The 20,241-nt window shown below is 40.4% G+C and overlaps 1 protein-coding gene across 4 annotated transcripts in view; it reads left to right on the top strand.

The window, feature by feature from the left end:
* The window catches only part of RGS6 (regulator of G protein signaling 6), a 258,597-nt gene that overhangs the window by 182,443 nt on the left and 55,913 nt on the right, over positions 1–20,241 (top strand). For all 4 annotated transcript variants that reach the window (XM_053945324.1, XM_053945326.1, XM_053945325.1 and 1 more), the window contains 9 exons: positions 3,915–3,965; positions 5,360–5,466; positions 7,735–7,786; positions 10,231–10,295; positions 13,257–13,333; positions 16,237–16,318; positions 16,835–16,909; positions 18,255–18,353; positions 19,397–19,458. In XM_053945324.1, the coding sequence (XP_053801299.1) occupies positions 3,915–3,965; positions 5,360–5,466; positions 7,735–7,786; positions 10,231–10,295; positions 13,257–13,333; positions 16,237–16,318; positions 16,835–16,909; positions 18,255–18,353; positions 19,397–19,458 (670 nt within the window). The remainder of the gene's footprint in view (positions 1–3,914; positions 3,966–5,359; positions 5,467–7,734; positions 7,787–10,230; positions 10,296–13,256; positions 13,334–16,236; positions 16,319–16,834; positions 16,910–18,254; positions 18,354–19,396; positions 19,459–20,241) is intronic.

The raw sequence follows: 20,241 nt of genomic DNA on the forward strand, positions 1-20,241 counted from the left end.
GACTCAGAGGAAATGTAGATGTATAGAGAGGAGCACAGAGAAGATGGAAGATATTCCTCTACCTGGATTCAGTAACACTTTCTATTATGAAAACATGCCCAACTATTTGTTTTCAGAAGATTTCAAATGCCCTGTTAGGGTACAGTGGAAACATGTCAGAGTCAAGGTTTGTCCTTGGGTGTCTTCTGAAAGAGCTTGTGAAATGTGAGAAAATACCTTTCTGGGAAGATGAGTTACATGAGGACCATCTACCCAGCTTAATCTAAAGGAGAGGTGAAGATGATGTTTTCTGGAAAACTTACAGATGGAGGTAGCTGTGTCTTGGTCTGGCAGACCACAGTGTTGTAAAGGAATCGCTCAAATCTTCACTGTGTCTTAGAAGGATAAATCTAAATTTTCTTATTTGAAGAAGGGCATAAGTAGAATTTCTAGGTGGGCAAAAGTAGTGATAGAAACAGTCACAAGCAAATGCAAAGCCAATGTGTAAGGGTAACCCAAAAAAATTGAAGGTGTTATGGACGATGACAGTAAAGAGTTTTCATTATGACTGAATATTAATTAGTGACATGGCTATTAACGATGACAGTAATTAACAGAGGAAGGAAAGACTTGTCATTGTCCAAAGGGTGAGTAATCAGTCTTGGCAGGTGATAAATAATGGTTCAGCAAGCTCAGCAGAAAGATAATCTGTCTGCCTCAGGACAACTGGAGAACAGCTAAAACATCTTCCAGGCTCTTGGCAGCATTCGGGAATGACTTCATGTTTTTAACAGAGACAAATTAAAATTCCTGATCTCAAGGTCTGCTTATATTCTGGAATGGCTGATCACAGGAGTTCTGTTTGAGTCAGTGCCTTCAGTTTACTTACCCCTTTAAACCTTTCCTGCCCATTTAAACCTTTCTTATGAGGGATGAGAAAAACTGGGGAACCAGCATTCATCATCACTTGAATTTTTCATTGTTGTTTGATAGAAACCTTGAATAGATTCCTCAGAAGTGTCCTAGAGCTGGGGACATGATCATTCTTTGTTAAAATGGAGTGGGACTTAGTCCTAAATCAGGAACTAAGTGTTCCTGTACATCTGGAAAGGGATTGTGTAGAAAGCACTTCAACTCCTGTGAGCAAAGCAATGCAATGCTGTAGATGATTGTCAGGTATCAGCTCTCACATCACTTGGGAATACAATGCCTAAGAGATCACTGCAAGCCTGTAACCAGGGACCAAAATCAGGAGAAACTGGATTTTTTTGTTTGGGGAATGAACTGAAAAACCAAGAGAGATTCTGGTTCCACTTGAACCAAGACAGCATTTTGTGAGGTTTTGTTTCTAACAATACAGAAGCACTGCAGTTTGACTCTTGAATTAGCTTTCTAACCATAGATGTTGTACTCTGTCTTCAAAATAATTTTTTTTGTAAAAGGTAAAAGGGAACATCCGTGTTTATAAAATACAATATTTCATTAACAAACTTGTCAAAACAACATGGCTCTGAACATATTCCCCATATGTTATTCAGCTAACAGTGTTCACTAGATGCCTTTTCATTTAGCATCACTTATACATATTTTTCTGAATACATTTATTGTTCAAGAAAATGACATGACCTCAGAATGCATCTGGCAAGATAGTTTCCGTAGAGAAAAGAAAGTGCTGGCACCATTGCCAGAGGCATTGGTTTGCTGTTCTGCAGGGTGCTGGCTGCAGTTTTGGTGAGCTCAGTGCAAAGAAGTTGATTTAAATCTTAGAAGTTGATGAATTATATAGTATAGAGAGAGACCACCTTAAGAGGACATAGGAAGAGTTGGGTTGGTTTAATGAGATGGAGGCGGGGAGACAATGTGTCAGCCCTCCATAGAAACACTCAGGAGAAACTGTCAAGGAAGAAGAATCATTATTTTCCTTCAATCGTAATACAGTTATAAAATGCATATAAATTGCACATTAACAAACTTAGGTTGTGAAGTTACAGGAAGAGTTCAATCTATAAAAAAATTAAATTCTGGAATAACTTTCCAGATAGGGTAGTGGCAACTGGAAATGCTCCTAGGTGAAGTTGGGATGTGTGGAGAATGACTGTACCACTGAGAATACAAGATTGTGAGATTGGTCCTTTAGTATCTGGTTTGCCTTCGAGGCAGGTTGAGACAATGCCCAGCTGCTGCTTGTTGATCACATCTGTTTGCCCAGTATATAAGTGAAATCAGATGCTTCCCTGATCTTCAGGAGCCCTGCTGATTCCCTGCAGGGGCCAGGTCTGTTGTTTCATCTGCCTTGGGTGGGGGATGAGGTCAGGTCCATATTGCTGCCTGCTGCTGAAGTGTGACTGAAGAGGGTTTATTGGTGCTCTTTGTAGTGTTCTGGGTCAACTTCCATTGCCAGGGGAGTGGGAGCTGCTGTCCCCTTCTGTGTGGGGTAAAGCTCATGTTTCTAATGGGCATTTCACCTGTATGGGAGAGTCAGACCTGCAGATAATTGCAGGGACCTGGGGCACTAGCAGTGCCTGTTACCTCTCTCTGTAGCACATTGTGACTCCTGGCCTTTATTATATTTAAGGTTTGCCAAGGGCGTGGGGATGCTTTGAGCCTGTGGGAAGCAAAATGTTATTCTGGAACAAACATGGTGGTTATGCTGCTCCTTGAAGTCCCATCCATGTCTGAGCTCAGAAGTGCTCCACACAAATAACATCCTCTGGGACTTGTTGTGTAAGCCTCAGCCAGATTGGATGGGGCTTTGAGCAGCCTGGTCTAGTGGATGGCATCCCTGCCCATTGCAGGGGAGTTGGAACTGGATATATTTAGGTGCCTTCTAGCCCAAGCCAGTCTATGATTCTGTGAAGAGTACTGGACCTATTATCCTACTGTATGTGAATGCACATATTTCTCTGGAAATTGACTGTATGCTGCGAAGGGCTTGGTGTTATGTCTGCATCCAGGCATGGCATTGTTAGGTTGTGATGAATGCTGTTGTAACTTAGTATGGGCTTGCCATATTGCATCCAAGTGTCTTTGCAATTGCCTTTGACTTTGGAGAACTCCAGTTAGCTGACTTGTACACACCATTATGTTTAATTTTAAGCTTAACTTTCTGAGTATGTGATTTAACTAAATTTTGCTGTCCTGTCACAATGTATTTTGGTAACAGGCCATTCTACTGAATAGTGACAAGTTTTCCCCTTCTGTGATCTCCATGCAAGCAACAGAGGTTGTATGCATGCAGAGAATCAATCCTAGAGAATTTGATGTTCTTTATAAGATTGCAACAACTTTCATTGTACTGGATGGGCCCTGAAAGCTTAATGAACTTCCTGATGGATCTTAAAGGCTCACTGTTTCCAGCCACCATTAAGTTTGTGTGATCACCACCAGTGACCACTCACAGGGGCTGTGGTTACAGGCTCTCTGAATACCACCTCCTTCTCTAAGACATTGCTTGTCTTTGACACAAGTAAGGCTCTCCTGTCTGTTTTTGGCTGTATTGAACTGTATGAACTATTTCAGTTCTATACATTTACATGTTACAGGTGTGAGGTGCCAGTAAATGCTTCTTCATCTCCTTGCTAACCAGTGTCTGCAGAAACTTATCTCTGTATGCTGAGGTGAGAAGAAATTGGGAGAGAACAGTTACAGGGAACCATTAGACTAATATCTGACTAATATCTGACTTTGGGTATATCAAGTCTCCTATTGCACAGAAAGCCCCATGGGACGTAGTACCTGTCAGTAACCATGTAGCTGCAGTGTGGCATGAGAAGGAAAAACATTCTGAAACCTCAGTGGAAATAAAAAGCAAAATGGAATAAAGTTCATACCAGTTCTATTGTATCTATCTCAATGTTATCTCTCTCCGGGGGACTCAAATCCTGTGGTCTCAGTGTCTAATGCTTTCTTAAATTTTTGTTCATTTGTTTGTTAAGGTTCTGATATTGTGCAGTGGCTTATGAAGAACCTCAGCATTGAGGATGCAGGTAAGGTGACCTCAGCTGGGGAGAAATAGGTGCTCCATCTGTACTGTGTGTGCCATTAGGCAGTAAATACTCTATTGCTGCAGTCTAAAATGTCAGAAAAAGAACATGGTTGATTTAAACATTGGGGGGAAGGAGGAGGAAAAGAGTTAAGAGTCAACATCTTAATTAAGTCTAATGCCTTATCCTGCAACACACTGAAATACCATTGCAGGAATTTTAGCCTGTCTGTGAAACTGCTGCTACCTACGGAAGACTGATTAATTTTAGGTTTTGTTCCTAGACTTCAAAAAGGAGTTGGTGGATGTGTGTGGTTAAGCAGGCAAATGCAGTGCCAGGTTTTCATGGTGTGAAGAAAGGTAGCCTCAGCTGACAGGACAGTGTCTGTCATTTTTGGCCAGGGTCATAAACTCTGGTAATGGTTTTTAATTTATCAAAAAAAGCAAATAGATAAATCAGCAGATAGATAAATGGATAATCAGCCATAAAGAGTGATCAGTGCATGGGTACAATCCAAATAGTTCACTCTTTGGAGAAACCAAAATCATTTAGGCAAGTGAAGACCTATTGAGAAAAGGGGAAGAAAAGATCTGTGGGTCCAGAAGTTTCTTTTCCTTTTCAGGAAAGGGAAAAAATCCAGACTCTCACCTACCAGTTCTTAAGCTGCCTTACTGTCACCATGTAAAAAACAGAGATAGAGGCAGTGTTAAATCACCCAGCAGGGCATCTCTGTACACACATCCCTTCTCCTGAGTCCTGTCAGGTCCCAAATCTGAATTTCAGCTGCAGACAACAGCTTTATTATCTATCTGGACATGCACAAGGAGATGATTTTTCAACTTTGTGAAAGATGATGCAGCTTTTGGCAGCTGGCATTGCTTGAAAATCTGCACAGATGGGCCTCTGCATTGGGGAAGGTTGCCTGGGCAGCACTAGGATATGTAGCTCCCCTTTGCAACATTTTCTCTAACAAAGTGCAAGGATGTGTCTTTATGAAAAAATATCCTCCTAATGAACTGGTGTTGCAGGTGCTTGTTGGATTTGGTAGAAGCAAGTGAGGTTCACTGATGAAATAGACTTCTTATCAGCTGTCACTTGTGGTGGATAATGTACTTTGAAACTAATTTCATACTCTAGGACTGAACTGGTGTGTGTATTTTATAAACAAAAAAATGAACAGGTTAAACATTTGAGCAGTGTTTCATCTGTACTGTAAGGCTGGTTTCTGCACTCCTGCTTTACAGGGTTTGGTTGGAAGTAGTAGGGATGTGGTGTGGGTACAGAGAGGCATGTGGGCACCAGATTTCATATGAGTCATCATCAGAGCTGCAACTGAAAGCAGAGAAATGCGATGCATGTCTTGTTGACACATCCCTGCTGTTTTTTCTCTTTCACAGGGGAAGCAATACACTTGGGAAGTCTTATTGCTGCACAGGGTTACGTCTTCCCCATCTCAGATCATGTCCTTACCCTTAAGGATGACGGGACATTCTATCGTTTTCAGGTTGGTGAGCACCCTGACTCCCTTGTGGCCCCTTCTTCTGTCCCTGCAGTAATACTGCTGAAATCACCCACTCTTTACACCTAAGCAGCCATTAGATCTATGTAGCCAGGGACTGAGGACTACCTTCATACAGGCCCTAGGAAATTATGAAGTCCCTTCAAAAAAATTTCCTTTAGAATCCCAAATCACTCTCATCTACCTTCTGACTTAGTTTTTTACATAAATGAATGGCTATGTCTTGTGAATATTTTTGATACCTGAAGTCACAGCGGTTTTACTCAGGTTTGATCTAAACCAGGAGAAAGAAGATGGCTTTCAGGTCCTAACTGTGATGCAGAATTAAGTAGCCATTCTCCTGTGCAAAATGGACCAGGGCAAACTTAGGAGCTGGACATTCAAGCTTTGGCACAGCAAAAAATTCAAATTTTTGTCATCTCTTGCTTACAAATTGGTGTGGGAGAGGGCAAGCTTAAGACTTCGGCTCTTCTACAAAGGATGTGTAACCTTGGCAATCACCTAAACTGGGACATTTCTATCCCTCAGTATTCCCGTGCCTCCAGATGTGCTGAATGTTTTAAGCACCCTGTGCTTGAGTTCCATGCTCTGTCCAAAATCTGCCACTGTCAGCTTACTAGATAACTGAGTGCTTGTGCTGCAGCAGCTCCTTCTGAACTGATTGTATAACTTTAGAAGAAGCAGTAAGTCCAAACTTGGAGTCCTACTGGCTCATCCTGCTGGCTGAATTTGTGTTCTTCTGTTACATCGTCTCAGCCTGCTCCCTTATCTTTCCTGTCACCTCTCTTCTGTTCACCCTCCTGTTCCTCCTTTACATTTTTTTACTCTTCTTTAGCTTTTATTTGAAAAGCCAGTTCTGCTCTTTGCATCTGATGTTGCAGCTGCTCATGCCTACTGCTAATGTGGTATTGTGTTATCACATGTGACCAATGTCACGGTGAAAAAAGAAGCCCAGGAGATCACAGATGTCCTCTTATCTCACCCCACCTTCTGGTTGCAAGGCATCATTCAGATTTTTTGTTACAATTCCCTTTCTTTTCTGAAAGTCCTAATCCTCCTGTCTTGTAAGACACAACAGAAGCAGGGGTAATACTGGTTACCCATTTAGCTTTATTTTTCTCTGTTTTGAAAGAATGGCGCTCTAAGAACCTGTCCTGTACAGTTTTCAGGAGCTACATTTCATTATAACTTAATTTCTTTTTATTGTTTTAAGCTTGTGTAAACCACATCATCAAACCAACTGCTTATTGACTTTTCTTTCCCTTGTCTTTTCTTACAATTTTTGCATATTCTTTGCCTGTTTTCATTTCCTCCAACACACTTCCTTAGCTTTTTTTCTGCAAAAATAACCTGATAGAATTAAGCTTCATTTCCATTACTCTCATCTTGATACTTTCTACCTCAACATCAGTCCTTCCTTTAACAGTAGCTCTTTCTCTTCTGAAATTCATAAGATACCTATCATTGAGGAGCATTAAACCCTGTCTTGTTTGAATCCTCCATGTTTTCTCACTGTACTTTGGTGGAAGGACGTTAACTCTGTGTGGTAATGTCCTATGCCCATCTGTAGCATTACATCAGTAATCAGTAAAGCATCAGTGTTCTGTAATTTGTGTGATCACCAGTATGTCATTTTTCATTCATGTTCAAACTGAAATACAGTCACATATAGTTATAGCTTGTCGTTAATTGCAGACCTGGATAGAAAACAAAAGCACTAAGTTTAGCAGGACTTCTGCTTTCAGAAAGACTCTAAACAGCTGAGTTTTGACCTCTGCCATCTGTTACAACTAAAAAGGAAATTGTTTTGGAGTCTGCCAACCGCATTGGTAGCTGCTCCAAAAAAGCAAGGGGTATGTAGCATATAGATAAGACCAGAAGGTTTCTCATGTGCTTAAAAAATATATATATTCAGGTTGCCTGTGAATTCCTGGGGAAGGAGGAGGTTCTGGGGATAGTCGATAAGATGTCCACATTCAGATGAGGCGGCAAAGGTGTCTGAAATTTCATCTGGACACTGGACATCCTCCACAAGAGGTGCTTGCATTGCAGCATCTCTGTTTACCTGCAGTGAGGACTATTAAAGGTTTTTACAGCATCCTCACTTTTACTGTAATCTGTAGCAGTGTTTCCCCTGAGGGCAGAAGCTGGGTGGTAGATTTTGTGATTCTTCTTTTTGAACTTGTAATATTTTTCTGTATCTGAATTGGTTTTCATCTCTTAAATTACAAAAATGTGTATGTTTTTTCTTAGGCACCATACTTTTGGCCTTCCAACTGCTGGGAACCAGAAAACACAGATTATGGTGAGAGTATGATTGTTTCATTATAGAAAGTTAGTTTGTGATGTAAACAGTTGTCCTTAAAATAATTACTGTTGGCCACATTCACCCTTCACATGCAGAGTTTCTTGTCAGACAGCAGCATCAGAGGCAGATCTGTGCCCATCTCAAATGCACAAACTGAAACCCTGGGGTGTCTCAAGCCCCTGGAGTTGTAGCCATGGAGCTTGGTGGGGCCAGGATTTTGCCATCCATTGCCCTCATTCTCCCATAGCCCTGTTCATTTCAGCAGGATTTGTGGCAAGAAGAATACTGGTTCTTGGGAATCTTAAATAATACCAATATTGGTTTTGTGGGAGGCTATCCTCTGATCTGTTACTGAGTCTGTTACGTGGATCAATAAAATTTATTTCATCTGGGCACTTACTTCACTGATCAATAAACCGGTACATAACTAACAGCAGCCCAAAGCTAAAAGTTCTCTGATACATGACATCAGACTTATTGTCCCATTTTTTTAAGATTACCAGATGATATGGTAAAAGAGAAGACTGAGCATAGTTTATGAGTTAATAAAGTGCAACATGGTGTTTTAAACATGTGAGTGCCTGCAGACAGGGATAATACATAAAGAAAATATGTCAGTGTTGTTATCTTTAGCTGTCTGCATGCAATATTGCTGTCTCTTCCAGAACTGCACTGCTTCACAGTTAAATGATAAAATTAATTGTTGCATCCTGGTGTGGCTTTGGAAGAGGAAGTGTATCTATGTGTGCAGTCATAAAACAGCTTCTGGAAGTCCTTTATCTCATAACTAAGATTGGTTTAGAACTCCTCCCTGAATAATCAGTTTGGTTTTTTTTTTCTTTCCTGTGCAATAATTACTCATCATTATGGATTCTGGAAATCATTTGCTGGGGTGAAGAAGTAGCCTGCAATAGTGTGTGTCATGTGATAGTTCATTTGCAGTCCTCATCTGCAGATGAGCTAGACTTACATGTTTATCCCAGTGAGGGAATGATTAAGGAGAAAACATTATGCTGTTTTGTATCTGCAAAAAAAATGTCCAGATTTTACAGTCACCCTATATTACTGTGTGGACTGTGCCTCATATGTATTCTTTAAATACCAGAAAAATAATGTGAAGAGGGAGGTTCTGTTTTTTTCCTGCAGTATCAGATAAATAATTGGTTTTGGCAGTCAGATTATTGTGCTGCAGTGGCATTGAGTGGAACTGTACACCCCAAAATAAAGCCCTCTATGAGCTGACCCACAGCTGGACAAGCTTCAGCTGCATTAGTTGAGCCCTGTAGTGACAGATTTTCATCTGTCCCAGAAACCTCTAACATATGCTTATAATCAGACTTTGCCTATCAGAGGCCTGTACAGATGGAGTCTTCCCAGGAATTAATCCCAAACTAGCAGTAGACCCAAATAAAACTGAAATCCCAGGAGCACTTCATACTTTTTTTTATTTGCATGTGTCCACTTACAGGAGAGGAACTAACTTGTTAATGGCAGTTCACTGCCTTGCATGAAAAAACACTGTGAGAAAACTGACTCACTTCATTTGGTGTCATAAATGCCTTACAGAGAAAACTGCCCTTGAGATGTAAATACAAATGAACTGGTTAGCTCTAGTTACAATGCATAAGACTGGCTCATTATATGAATGTTAAAATTACAGAAACAGCGTAGAATAGAATTACTTGAGTAGCACTGGGCCACTGTTAAGTTCAGACCTGACTGTATACCCAGAGTGTGCTGTGGACCTTGTGTTTCAGCCTTTAATGGAAATGAGGTAAGCTTAGCAGATCCAGGTGGGGCTTTCCCAGAAGACAGCCTGTGTCTGGTTTGGTGGTGTGTGCTGGGCTCATCTTGACCCTCAGAATTCCAAACCACATCAGTTTCAGCAGCTTCTGCCTATAGCGAAATGTGACAAGGCTTCTCTTAACCATTTGGAATGTGTAAGAATAAGAGGATGGAGCATATTAAAAAATGCTCAGATCATGCTTTTAAGATCTGCCCCATATTTCTGTTTTCACTTCAATATCCTGATTTATTTTTATTTTTTCTTAGCAGAAAAGAAATGCAGGGATGGTCACTTTGGCATGCATATTCCCAAACTGCTTAGGGAACAGGTTGGTTATGCTATATCTTTTACCAGACCCAGAAGCAATTGTGCCCTTTGTGGACATCTTGTTAGGTCCTGGCATCTGCTCTCAGCACTTATAAATGAGATGTCCCAGATGTTCAGGGCCTCTGAGATCAGTCATAAGCAATGTCAGCTGGGTGTCCAGCCCTCTCATTCCTTGTCTCATGTTGCTGTCTGATGAAAACAAACTGTATATGGACTACTTTTTTTCCTTCTTTTTTTTTTTCTTTTTTTTTCTTTTTTTTTTTTTTTTTTTAAGATCTAGTACTGATAATCTGTCTGTAATTGTTTTCCATTCTGTTTCTCCCTTTAGCCATCTATCTTTGCAAACGGACCATGCAGAACAAAGCTAGGCTGGAGCTGGCGGATTATGAAGCCGTAGGTACACTGCTGCTAGAGTTTAAAGCTGGGGGATGCAGTGATAGCTTTGCTTGCCAACTGAATTATGCCATTTTGTGCTTTGGGGTCAGCCTTTACTGTATCTTTTTCTTAGTTGTCAGAACTATGTGAAGGCTGATATGAAGACAACATCAGGAACAAGATTGATGAATGTCCCTGGCTTTGCAGTGTCCCACATTAAAGCATCTGCTGTATAATGAGCCCTTCAAAGCTGGGGCAAATTACACGGAAGTTTAGCTTGGTGTCCTGTTTTCAGTTAGGAAATCCTGCTTTATATAGCAGATTTCAGCACAGGAAAATCATGGGGTTTTAGGTGTGCCACTAGGCAATTAAATTGTTGATAACACATCTTGTTACAGAAGTTCCCAGATATTAGACTTAGAACATTTTCTAAATGCCATGTGAAAAAAAATATTACTGAATTTTATTTAGAGCATGTTTTCTGATTTGAGTTACTATCAATAAAAATATCTCAAACTTTGGTGCCAGACTGCAGGGTGGAGAGGAGTGGGAAGATGGAGGCAGGAGGGGAAGGCCTGCTGTATTTCTTTGGATACCAGCAGTGTAGCACTCTGAGCAGCTAAACTTTTCTTTCTGTCATATTGACTTTCTTCTGTTTACTTGCTCAACAGTACAATAACAGAATTTTATACATGGAGTTTTTTGTTAGAGAGTTTGTTTACAAAGTTGATTCTAATGGACTTATGTGGTCATGTTTGCTACAATGAAAACATTTATGTTGCATATATTTGCATATTTTTTAGAGTGGGATTTTTTTGTTTTTTCCGAACAACAAGATTGACGTTTTTCCTTCTTCCTTGCCTTCTACATTTTGGAATATTTATGCACATGGAGAGATATACCATTTGGTCCTTTCAGTGCAGATCATGCAAAAATTGCCACTTATCTAGTCCACCCTGGAAATGCATTCCGACTTCCCAAGAGTTCTAATCTCAAATGGGCACAAAGGAAGGAATATAACAACCTGCATGCACTTACATGTCCTTTTGCTGACTTTTCTCTTCTGCATATTGTTGATTTCATTATTAAAACCATTAAAATTGCTCACATCCAACCAATTAAGTGTAAGTACTCCGAAGATCTACCATAAAGCAACAAAAGGCTGTTCAGCGGCGCACATACTCCCACACACATGCAGTCAGGCTTTGGCTAAGTACTTTTGCACATTGTTGCCTACTGAGAGTAGCAATGCTCCAGTGATGGTAAATAATTAGATCTTGGCAGTCTCTCATTTTTCTTGTGAATATTGCATTGCACAATTAGAGGTTACTTCTGCATTCAAACTTTGTTCTCTTAATTAGAGACATTCAGATAAGAATGGCACCAACTCTTCCTAAGCATTATGGGAGCTGAAGCAGATCCAGCAAGGGATGTAAGCTCAGCATAAGTGAGAGAAACAGGTTTGAAGGAGTGAGAAGCAGCACTTCTCATATCTTTGGAGATGCAGCATGAGAATGCTTCTCCATAGATATCAGTAGTGACCTGGAGCTTCAAGAGAGACTCTCTACAAAGCATCTCAGGGGACATTTCATTTTTAGGGTCTGCTTGCAGCATTTACAGACAGTATCCCAGCCCACATTTATACTGATGAGAGCAGGAGTCTTGATGATATGATTAAGCTTGTATAGTTGCATTCAAGTTTTTTCTAATTGGTTAAACATTAGCACAATTCAAATATAGATTCAGTTGGTGATGTTTCATTGGCTTCAGCATATTTACTCCAGAAGGCACATATGAACATAATTTAAAATAAAATAAAAATAATGAAAAAAATACCCACAAAAATTTGTGTTATAGATAATTACAAGTTGTTGTTCTTTGTAGCCACAGTTAAGGAAATCATCACAGTTCAGTACAGCTGTAAATAATTTGTTTAACTTTTTTCCTCCATGTGTACAGACTGAAACTGTTACATGGACTTGGTGGTAACAGGACCAAGTTTTATGCCTTGTGTTATACAAGAGTTTAAAGTAACTAGTAGGAAGATTTCTTGTTGCATTTTAACACATGTGCCTGAAAAAAGTTTCTTGAAATAAATGTGATAAGTATAAAGAGAACAAGAGTAGAACTACAAGTGTTTGTTTTCAATGTAAATTTGAAACAGTTAAACCAGCTGTAATGGAGAAAAGCCTCCTGTTGATTGTCTCACAGGCCTCCTCTCTTGGGAGGGTATGGATATGTAACTTCAGAGTGCAATTTAAGCCTGAAATTCTAGCCATGTTCTGAGTTTAACCTCAAGTTGTGATGAAGCCACATCCACATCCAAATGTCCAGATCACTGCACTCTCTAGAATGGGTCTGGACCAGAGCTCTTCACGTGTAGAGCAAAACTGCATCTGGAGCCATTCTTTGCAGTAACTGTGTTCATTGTTCAGACAAACAAACTATTTCCTTTTGTGACTCATCCTGGTAATCCCCAGCCTTCGGTACTGTGTAGCTGCATAATGCTCTCAGCAGTGACCAGGATGGAGCAAAGCAGGGGATGCTCAGGCTTTGCACCTTCACAAAAGCCTGAAGAGAGGAGAACAGTGCAGAGGAAGGGAAAGTGAGGATGAGAGGGAAACGTGCAGCTGGCAGCCATCTGCTATCAGAAATGAAAGTCATCAGCTTCACAAAGCTTCTCAGTGTTATCTTTTGGGAACAAGTCCATATTTTTTTCATAGTAGAGCTCAAGCTGTCTTCATCACACTCCATTACTTATCCCTGGCAGGGCCCTTTGGGTTGCAGCCCAAAAAGATGTGTTACAGCCTTGCTTTGCCTGCACTATAGTTCACCTGAAACCAACACTGACTTCCATGTCTTTAGTTTCTCAGTTAAAAAAAAAATAAATAAATAAATACCCACCATGCTAAATGTACTCTCAAGCAATTGTTGTAATTACAGAAATTAGTTGTTCTTAATATTTTCATCTTTTGACAGGAAAACTTAGCAAGACTTCAGAGAGCATTTGCAAGAAAATGGGAATTCATCTTCATGCAAGCAGAGGCCCAAGTGAAGTGAGTAATCCTGGAGCACTGAATTGCACCAGTATTTAGAGCTGTGAAGGGAAGGAGATTCTGAACAGATAAAACTTCTTTGTCAAAATCTTTACTGTGACTAAGCTCAGAAGGTGTTGATGAATTTTAATCACTGGCAGACTAGAAACAGTAGAGCGCCAATTCTGAAGGTCTGTGCCAGAAACTGAAAGATGGGTTTAATTATCTGTGCTTGGAAACACTGGTCTGGAGCTCCTAAGCCTGTATTCACCATGGGCCCATTGTGCTTCTACATTTGTGTAGTATTTTTGATTTTATGAATGGAAAGAACAGAATTTTATCATCTATCTGTGTTACTCTATGCTTGCAGAGTATTTCTGAGTCTAAAAATACTGTCACTTCCACGTGATTATAAGGGTGGTATTTACAACAGGTATTTCTTCTCACTTTCCCTTGTGAAAGCAGTATGAAGCCTCTTAATGCTTTGAGTGTGTTTTCATTACTGCTGGTAAATGGATATGGTTTAGGGTTTGTGTACTATTGTCTACAAACTAATACCTAAAACTCTGAGTGTCCATTTTGTGCATGTCATTGTCACTTATAAAATGGAAAGGTTGGTGAAGATGACGCATGAGAACACCAGTACCAAACTGGTTCCATTGGAAGGAATTTGCACTTTAAGCATTAGATGCTAAAAAGTTAAGGAATATAATTTCTTGAAGGTGTGTCTTGAGGTATGTGTCTCTATTTTTGATTAACCCTTTGGAGTTTTGATAAATTCTTTGCTTAATAACATTGCAATTATGTACTATTAAAATATATGGTAATTATCTTTTAAACTGCAGGGTAATTAAGGGATTTTTTTCCAACCAGAATAGCAGTGTTCCATTTGGAAGAGAAAATTAGAACTTAGGATAGCAATTGTACTTTCAGTTACTTAAGGGCTATTGCCAAGATGAAAAAAAAAAAGTGTAAGTCAAAACAAAAGTCTGTATTCTGTCTAAAACATATAATTATCACCTAAGAAAGAAATGTAAATATCAGACTCATTGTGATCACTGTTGGTTATTCATCTTTTCTTCATTCTGTTTTCTTTGAAGCATAAGCATGAACTGGCCACTATCAGCTTTTTTTGCTGGCTACTTTCAGCTCCTTGGTTCACAGTTCATGTGATGGTTCAGTCTTCAGGTTTCCAGAAAGGCAAGGATTGGAATTAATGTTGTAATTCACAGTTAACTAAAAGTTTAAATTAACTAGGAAAGGGAGGAAAAAAATCAAAAATACCTGAAAACATTCTTCCTGCTTACCAAGTTTGCTTTGTTTTCCTCATTTTTGTTTGCGCACAGGATTCCCATTGCTATACCCACGTTGCTTCAAAAATTGCAGCCATAGAGCATCTAGCTGCTTTGGATCTTCATAGTTTAAAAAGTGAAATACTGAGTTATCAGTAAGTCTGGAGAGAAGAGCTGACAATCTGGGTTGAGCACAAAGAGTCAGTGAAGAGAATTCCAAGTGAAGCCTCCAAAGAGTCCCTTCACTTTTTGTGTGGTGTAAGATTGCAATAGGCTTCACCTTTCCCTTTGGTCAGGTGTGAAGGACTCACTCAGAAAAGTAGTTTTGGGCTGGGTGTCCTCAGAGCAGTGCAGTAGCTGCTCTGGCTTTGTGTGGGGACAGAGCTCGTGCCAGAGCCTGTTTCTCATCTTACTTCAGGTGTAGAGCAAAGCGGGGAAGGGGGAAATCAGCTAGTGATGCCAAACTGTGGAGAGTTTGATCTTTTTCTGGGGAGGGGTGTTCAGAAACCTCAGTTTTTCTCCCCTGATTCCTATCCTCTTGGTACACTTCTAGCACAGACTTAGCCAAGGGTCACTGCTCCTCAAGAGCAAAAACAGATGGGAGAGAACCTGGTGGTCAGAAATCACAGCTGGCCTGGGGTTTTTTTTTTTCCCTCACTGCTTTGATTTTCCTGGTGGCAGCAACGTGGGAACCCAGCACAGGAACGCTGAACTTTACTCAGTCCTGCTCTGGATGTGGAGGCTGTTCCTCCTTCTGTGTGCCTCTTCCAGTCCCTGTGCAGGTAGATCTTGCAAGCTGGTGCTGGCTTTGTGCTCATGTGTAAAGCTAGGTGAGGTGCTCGATGTCACTTGCTCACTGCTGCCAAGAATTGCTTTGAACAACCTCTGGTGGCCTTTGGGCTGTGTACTTTGAGTGAGTTGATTCACTGGCTGCATCAGGGCTGGAATTACAGAGTTCCTGTTGTGCCAGCCCAGTCATGTCTCTCTGGGGTGGGTGCTGGTTTGTAAGGGCCATGCAGCAAGCTCACCTTTGGTCACCTGTGCTGTCACCCCTTGCTCTGCCAGCAATGGGGGCACACAGACAGAGGCACTCTTTGAGTTGAAAGCTCTAAGGAGGAGTGGCACAAGTGCTGCCCATGCTGTTGCTGCTGGGAGTGTCTGGGATAGATGCTCCTTTGCAATCTGTGTTCATTCACTGGTGCTGCTGGGGCACTGGGGTGCAATGGGGTCTCCTGATGGGGACTTCAGTTCAGCACCAGCCAGGAGCCTCACCTGGAGCAAACAGGTCCTGGTGGGTCTCCTGACACAGACAAAACTACAAACTTTCCCAGCCTGTCAAATCAGAGTAAGGGAAAAGGATACCAGGAAGAATTTTCCTCACCAGATGAAAAACATCTGTTAAATTTTTCCACATTAAAAGGAAAATCTCTTTTTACCCATGTTGGAGTAAACATCACTGTTATTTTGTTCATGGCATGTGCCTCTGCAAGTGCAAGTGTGACATGACTGTACAAAAAAAGTTGATTTCTGATTTTTTTTATCTTGGGGTTAAAAACCACAGCTAGGAACTATATCAAAGAAGAAAGCATGACTTGTACATTGACTCATACTCACTTATGTTTTTGTTTTCAGAATCGACAGGAAAAAGGATAAAACAGAAAGAAAGATTTTGGACAGCCAGGAAAGAGCATTCTGGGATGTGCACAGGCCTGTGGTAAAATTATTTTTGAATGAACAGACTTTCCAGGTTTTGACAGGAAAAGTTTTATTACTAGTAATGTTTTATGCACAAAGACATTGTCTTTGCAGTCACCACATGGATTTTCCTCACAGTTCAAAATGCACCAAGTATCTACAAGATTATTTGAGACATTCTGGACTTGTGTACTTATGGAACTGTTGATTTGGAAATATGAGAAAAAGATGAACTTTGGAAAATTATTTACTGGGCTTATGAAAGAAAAGCACCTTACTCAGTTTGTCTCAGACTTCCTAGCAAAAGCTCCCCCCTGTTAGCTATTTCCTTTTGGTGCCAAAGTTAGGAGTAAGTGGATTGAATGCTGACATGGCATCCTTGGGTATATATGCAGTCTCTTGTTTAGCAAGAGGAATTTATGGGACACAAACCTCAAGAAAGAATTTTGGACAAGATCTAATTGAATATTTTATAAAGGTAAGGTGGGATGAAGATTCTTAACAGAGGAATAACACAATTACCATCTCTTTTCAGCCAGGCTGTGTGAACACCACAGAAATGGACATTAGAAAGTGTCGCCGTATGAAAAACCCACAAAAAGTGAAAAAGGTCAGTTTGAGTTCCTGGTTTTGGTTTTTGCTTGTTTGGAGTTGGCTTGGTTCACTGTTTTTGTTTTCTTTTAATGTAAATCACACTTGACACCTACTGTATAGGAGACTTACCCAAGAGAAGCAAAAAAAAAAAAAAGTGTTTTGATAGTATGATTTCTGTTTTGTTCTCCTTGGTGGATTTATTATTTCAATTTTACCAGCAAAGTTGTACTGACTTGATAAGTAATGGGTAGAGCTGAGAAGGGCATTAAGGAGCTCTGTGTCCCAAATGTCTGATGGCTCTGCACTCCCATAAAATTAAAAGGAATTGGCAAAAATACCTAGGTCCCTTTTTAAGAAATTATCTGGGCACAGATAATGAGATGTTTACTTGCCTTAATCATTTCAAAGGCTGGATCATTAGCAACTTGGGTGTCTTTGACTTTCAGCAAGTTTGAGGTCTTCTATGTATATGAAGTTACAGAACCAATTAGATTGAAGAAAACCATTAATATCACTGACTCAAAACCTTAACCTAACCAAGTCCTTCACTAAACCATGTTCCTGTCTTTTAAATAATTTTAAGTATGGCGACTCAACAACTTCCCTGGGCAGCCTTGTTCCAGTGCTTGATAACCGTTTCAGAGAGAAATTTTTCCTAGTATTGAAGCCTCTCTTAGCATAGCTTCAGGCTGTTTCTTCATCACTTGTTATGTTTTTGGATGGAACACTGGACTCCTGAACTTCCATAAGTAGTTAAACTGCAGCAGAGCTATTCACATGTCTATTAGAAGTTTTACTGAAAAGCGAAAGAAAAATGAAAGGGCAGATGATACTACTTTCAATGCAGGTGTCTGTCCTGAAAATTAATGGCTACAAGTCAGTCTGCAAGGTTTTTGTTAGAGAAGTTCGTGTGAACTTGACACATTGACTTGACCTGGTTAAGCACTTTCTTCAATATGTAGTTTTACATCAAGAAATTAAATCAAGTGAAAGACAGCAGCGTAGAATTAGGTTCTAGTATTTTCTTTTACCACTTGTTTCACTCCAGTGACAGCTCCAAGTGTTCATCCCACAAGTGTTAATGCACACAGCCTTCAGAGCTCCTAAAATTATCATCTTCATTTAAACATTTAAAACAAACTCTTCTCTTAACATGCCTACAGGCCTTATAAGTGCAGGCATCAGCAAGAAGAGTCTGATCTGTAAATTTTGCTCCGGGATGAATAATTATTTACCTGTGTGGGTATAAACAGTAGGAAATTGCTGGCTTGTTACATTACTGCTTTGCATACTGCACTGTTCCTCATTGCGTAAGAGAAGAACACTGTAATCCCTTTGGTTTGTTCCTTGCTTCCTCACAGTCAGTGTATGGGGTTACAGAGGAGTCTCAGCCCCAAAGCCCTGTACACCTGCCCTCCCAACCGGTGCGCAAAACGACAAAAGAGGATTTCCGGAAGCAGGTAGGTAGGTGGCTGTATGGCAGCTCTTCTGAGAACTGCTACCAGAAAAAAAGCCTAGAAAGTTACTAAGATACCAGCAAAACCAATTGTATATTTTACCTGTCCTTGATCCTCACATACTTATCCTTGAGTCTCTCTTATGTAAAGTATTAGTAAGTATTCATTGAGCAGTGCAGTTGTATGGTGATACATATTATGGGTAACACTGACCTTTGAATCTACTTTTATTGTCTGTGGACCAGACACAGACAATAAGGCAATAATTCCAGTTCACTGAGGATGTCTGAAAAGTGGACAGTGACAAAGGCCAGTGTAGCTGGGCACAGGCTGGGGACAAGTGGTGAGGAAAGGCATCGCTCAGTGCATGACTGTTAGACTGTACAGTCAGAGCTTTTAGGAAACTAGGAAAAAGTTATTTGGACAATCATGCCAAGGAATGACCAGCCAACTCACATGTCTTTGCCCTGGGATGAAGAGCTCTCCCTCAAAATTGCTTTGCTGCAATAAGCAGCCCTCACTGAAAGACAAACAGGAATCACTAGATCAGCATTTTACTAAAGGCAGCTTTAAACAAGTTTCTTAGGCAACCAGTTTTTGGGTGGTCTTCTGAACTAAACCTGGATGCTACATTTCTTGAGCTTTTTTATCATAGGCTGAAGAACTGGTTCATAGCAGAATGTGGTGTGCTGTAAAATGTTACTGGTCTTGTGATGCCGGTCAGTAAGAGGAATGGGAGAGCAGAGTGTATTTGTAAAACAGGAGATCGTATTGTAACCTCAGTAGTCCAGGAACCTTGGCCCCAAATATGTGTCTTTTCTACTTTCAGTTATGTCTTCTGAAGCTTCCCCTAGAGCTTTGCCTTTGGCAATGGAGCCTGCTATTGGAAGCAGTTAATAAGCTTCTGATACCTAGGGAAGGCTTCCATTTCCTCCTGAGTTACTTTCAAGCTGTTTGGAAAGAGAAATCAATAGTGTGTTGGGATATTGTCAATGAATGCTGCAGAACTCCTAAATTATTAATGTCCTTGTCATCTCTCTCCTCAGATAACTTTTCTGAACATGCAGATAGAGAGACATTGTTTAAAGATGTCCAAAGTAGCAGAAAGGTGAGTGTCCCCATTTTGATGATTTCCCATTCTTTCCTCATCTCCAGCATGGCATTTCTAGAAACAGAGCAGACTGCAAAGTGCAAACACTTGACCCCCTTGCTGTGCATCAATCCTTTTCCCTCCTTGACCAGCTGTGCTCCCTGTCTGCTGGCTGCTGTCACTTTTGTACTCACTCTTCTGCCACTGAGCAAAAATAGGTGGGAAATGAGGACCTGTAATACTCCTGTAATACTGCAAAAGAAAAGAAGCATTCACAAAAGAAAAAACCCTTGTGGAACTTGTTTCCCACCCCTTCCCTACCCTGTGGTTTATTTTTAGAAAAGTCATTCCTGTCTCAATTTGAAAATACCCTTTTTTTCCCTTTTTGGCTGAACTCTCAGTGCTTATCTCTTGTTAGTCTGGCACAGCTCTGCAGAAGGAGCTGTGTTTGCATTTGTTGCACATGTGTTCACATCTCTGTTCATACTGGGGTTGTAGTTCCTGTTCCCACTTACATGTATATGAAACCCTTAGAGAAGTACTGGGGTTGTACCTGGATTACTCAAGGCAGTGTTTCAAGGAGTGGATTTCTAAGAAGCAAACTAAGGCACAATTTTACTTGCAGAATGTTTAGTTTTGGTAGAAAAGTATGAATAGGTGAAGAACAAGCTCAAATTCAATTGAGTATGACATCTCATTTACATAGGTACTTGTAAGTTATGCACATTTGCAGGGTAATCACCAAGATGAAGATAGAGACAGCCATGCTCTTCAGTGATATCACTTTTAAAGCAAAACTGT

Source organism: Vidua chalybeata, chromosome 6 (genome assembly GCF_026979565.1).
Source record: "Vidua chalybeata isolate OUT-0048 chromosome 6, bVidCha1 merged haplotype, whole genome shotgun sequence".
NCBI classification, from domain to species: domain Eukaryota; kingdom Metazoa; phylum Chordata; class Aves; order Passeriformes; family Viduidae; genus Vidua; species Vidua chalybeata.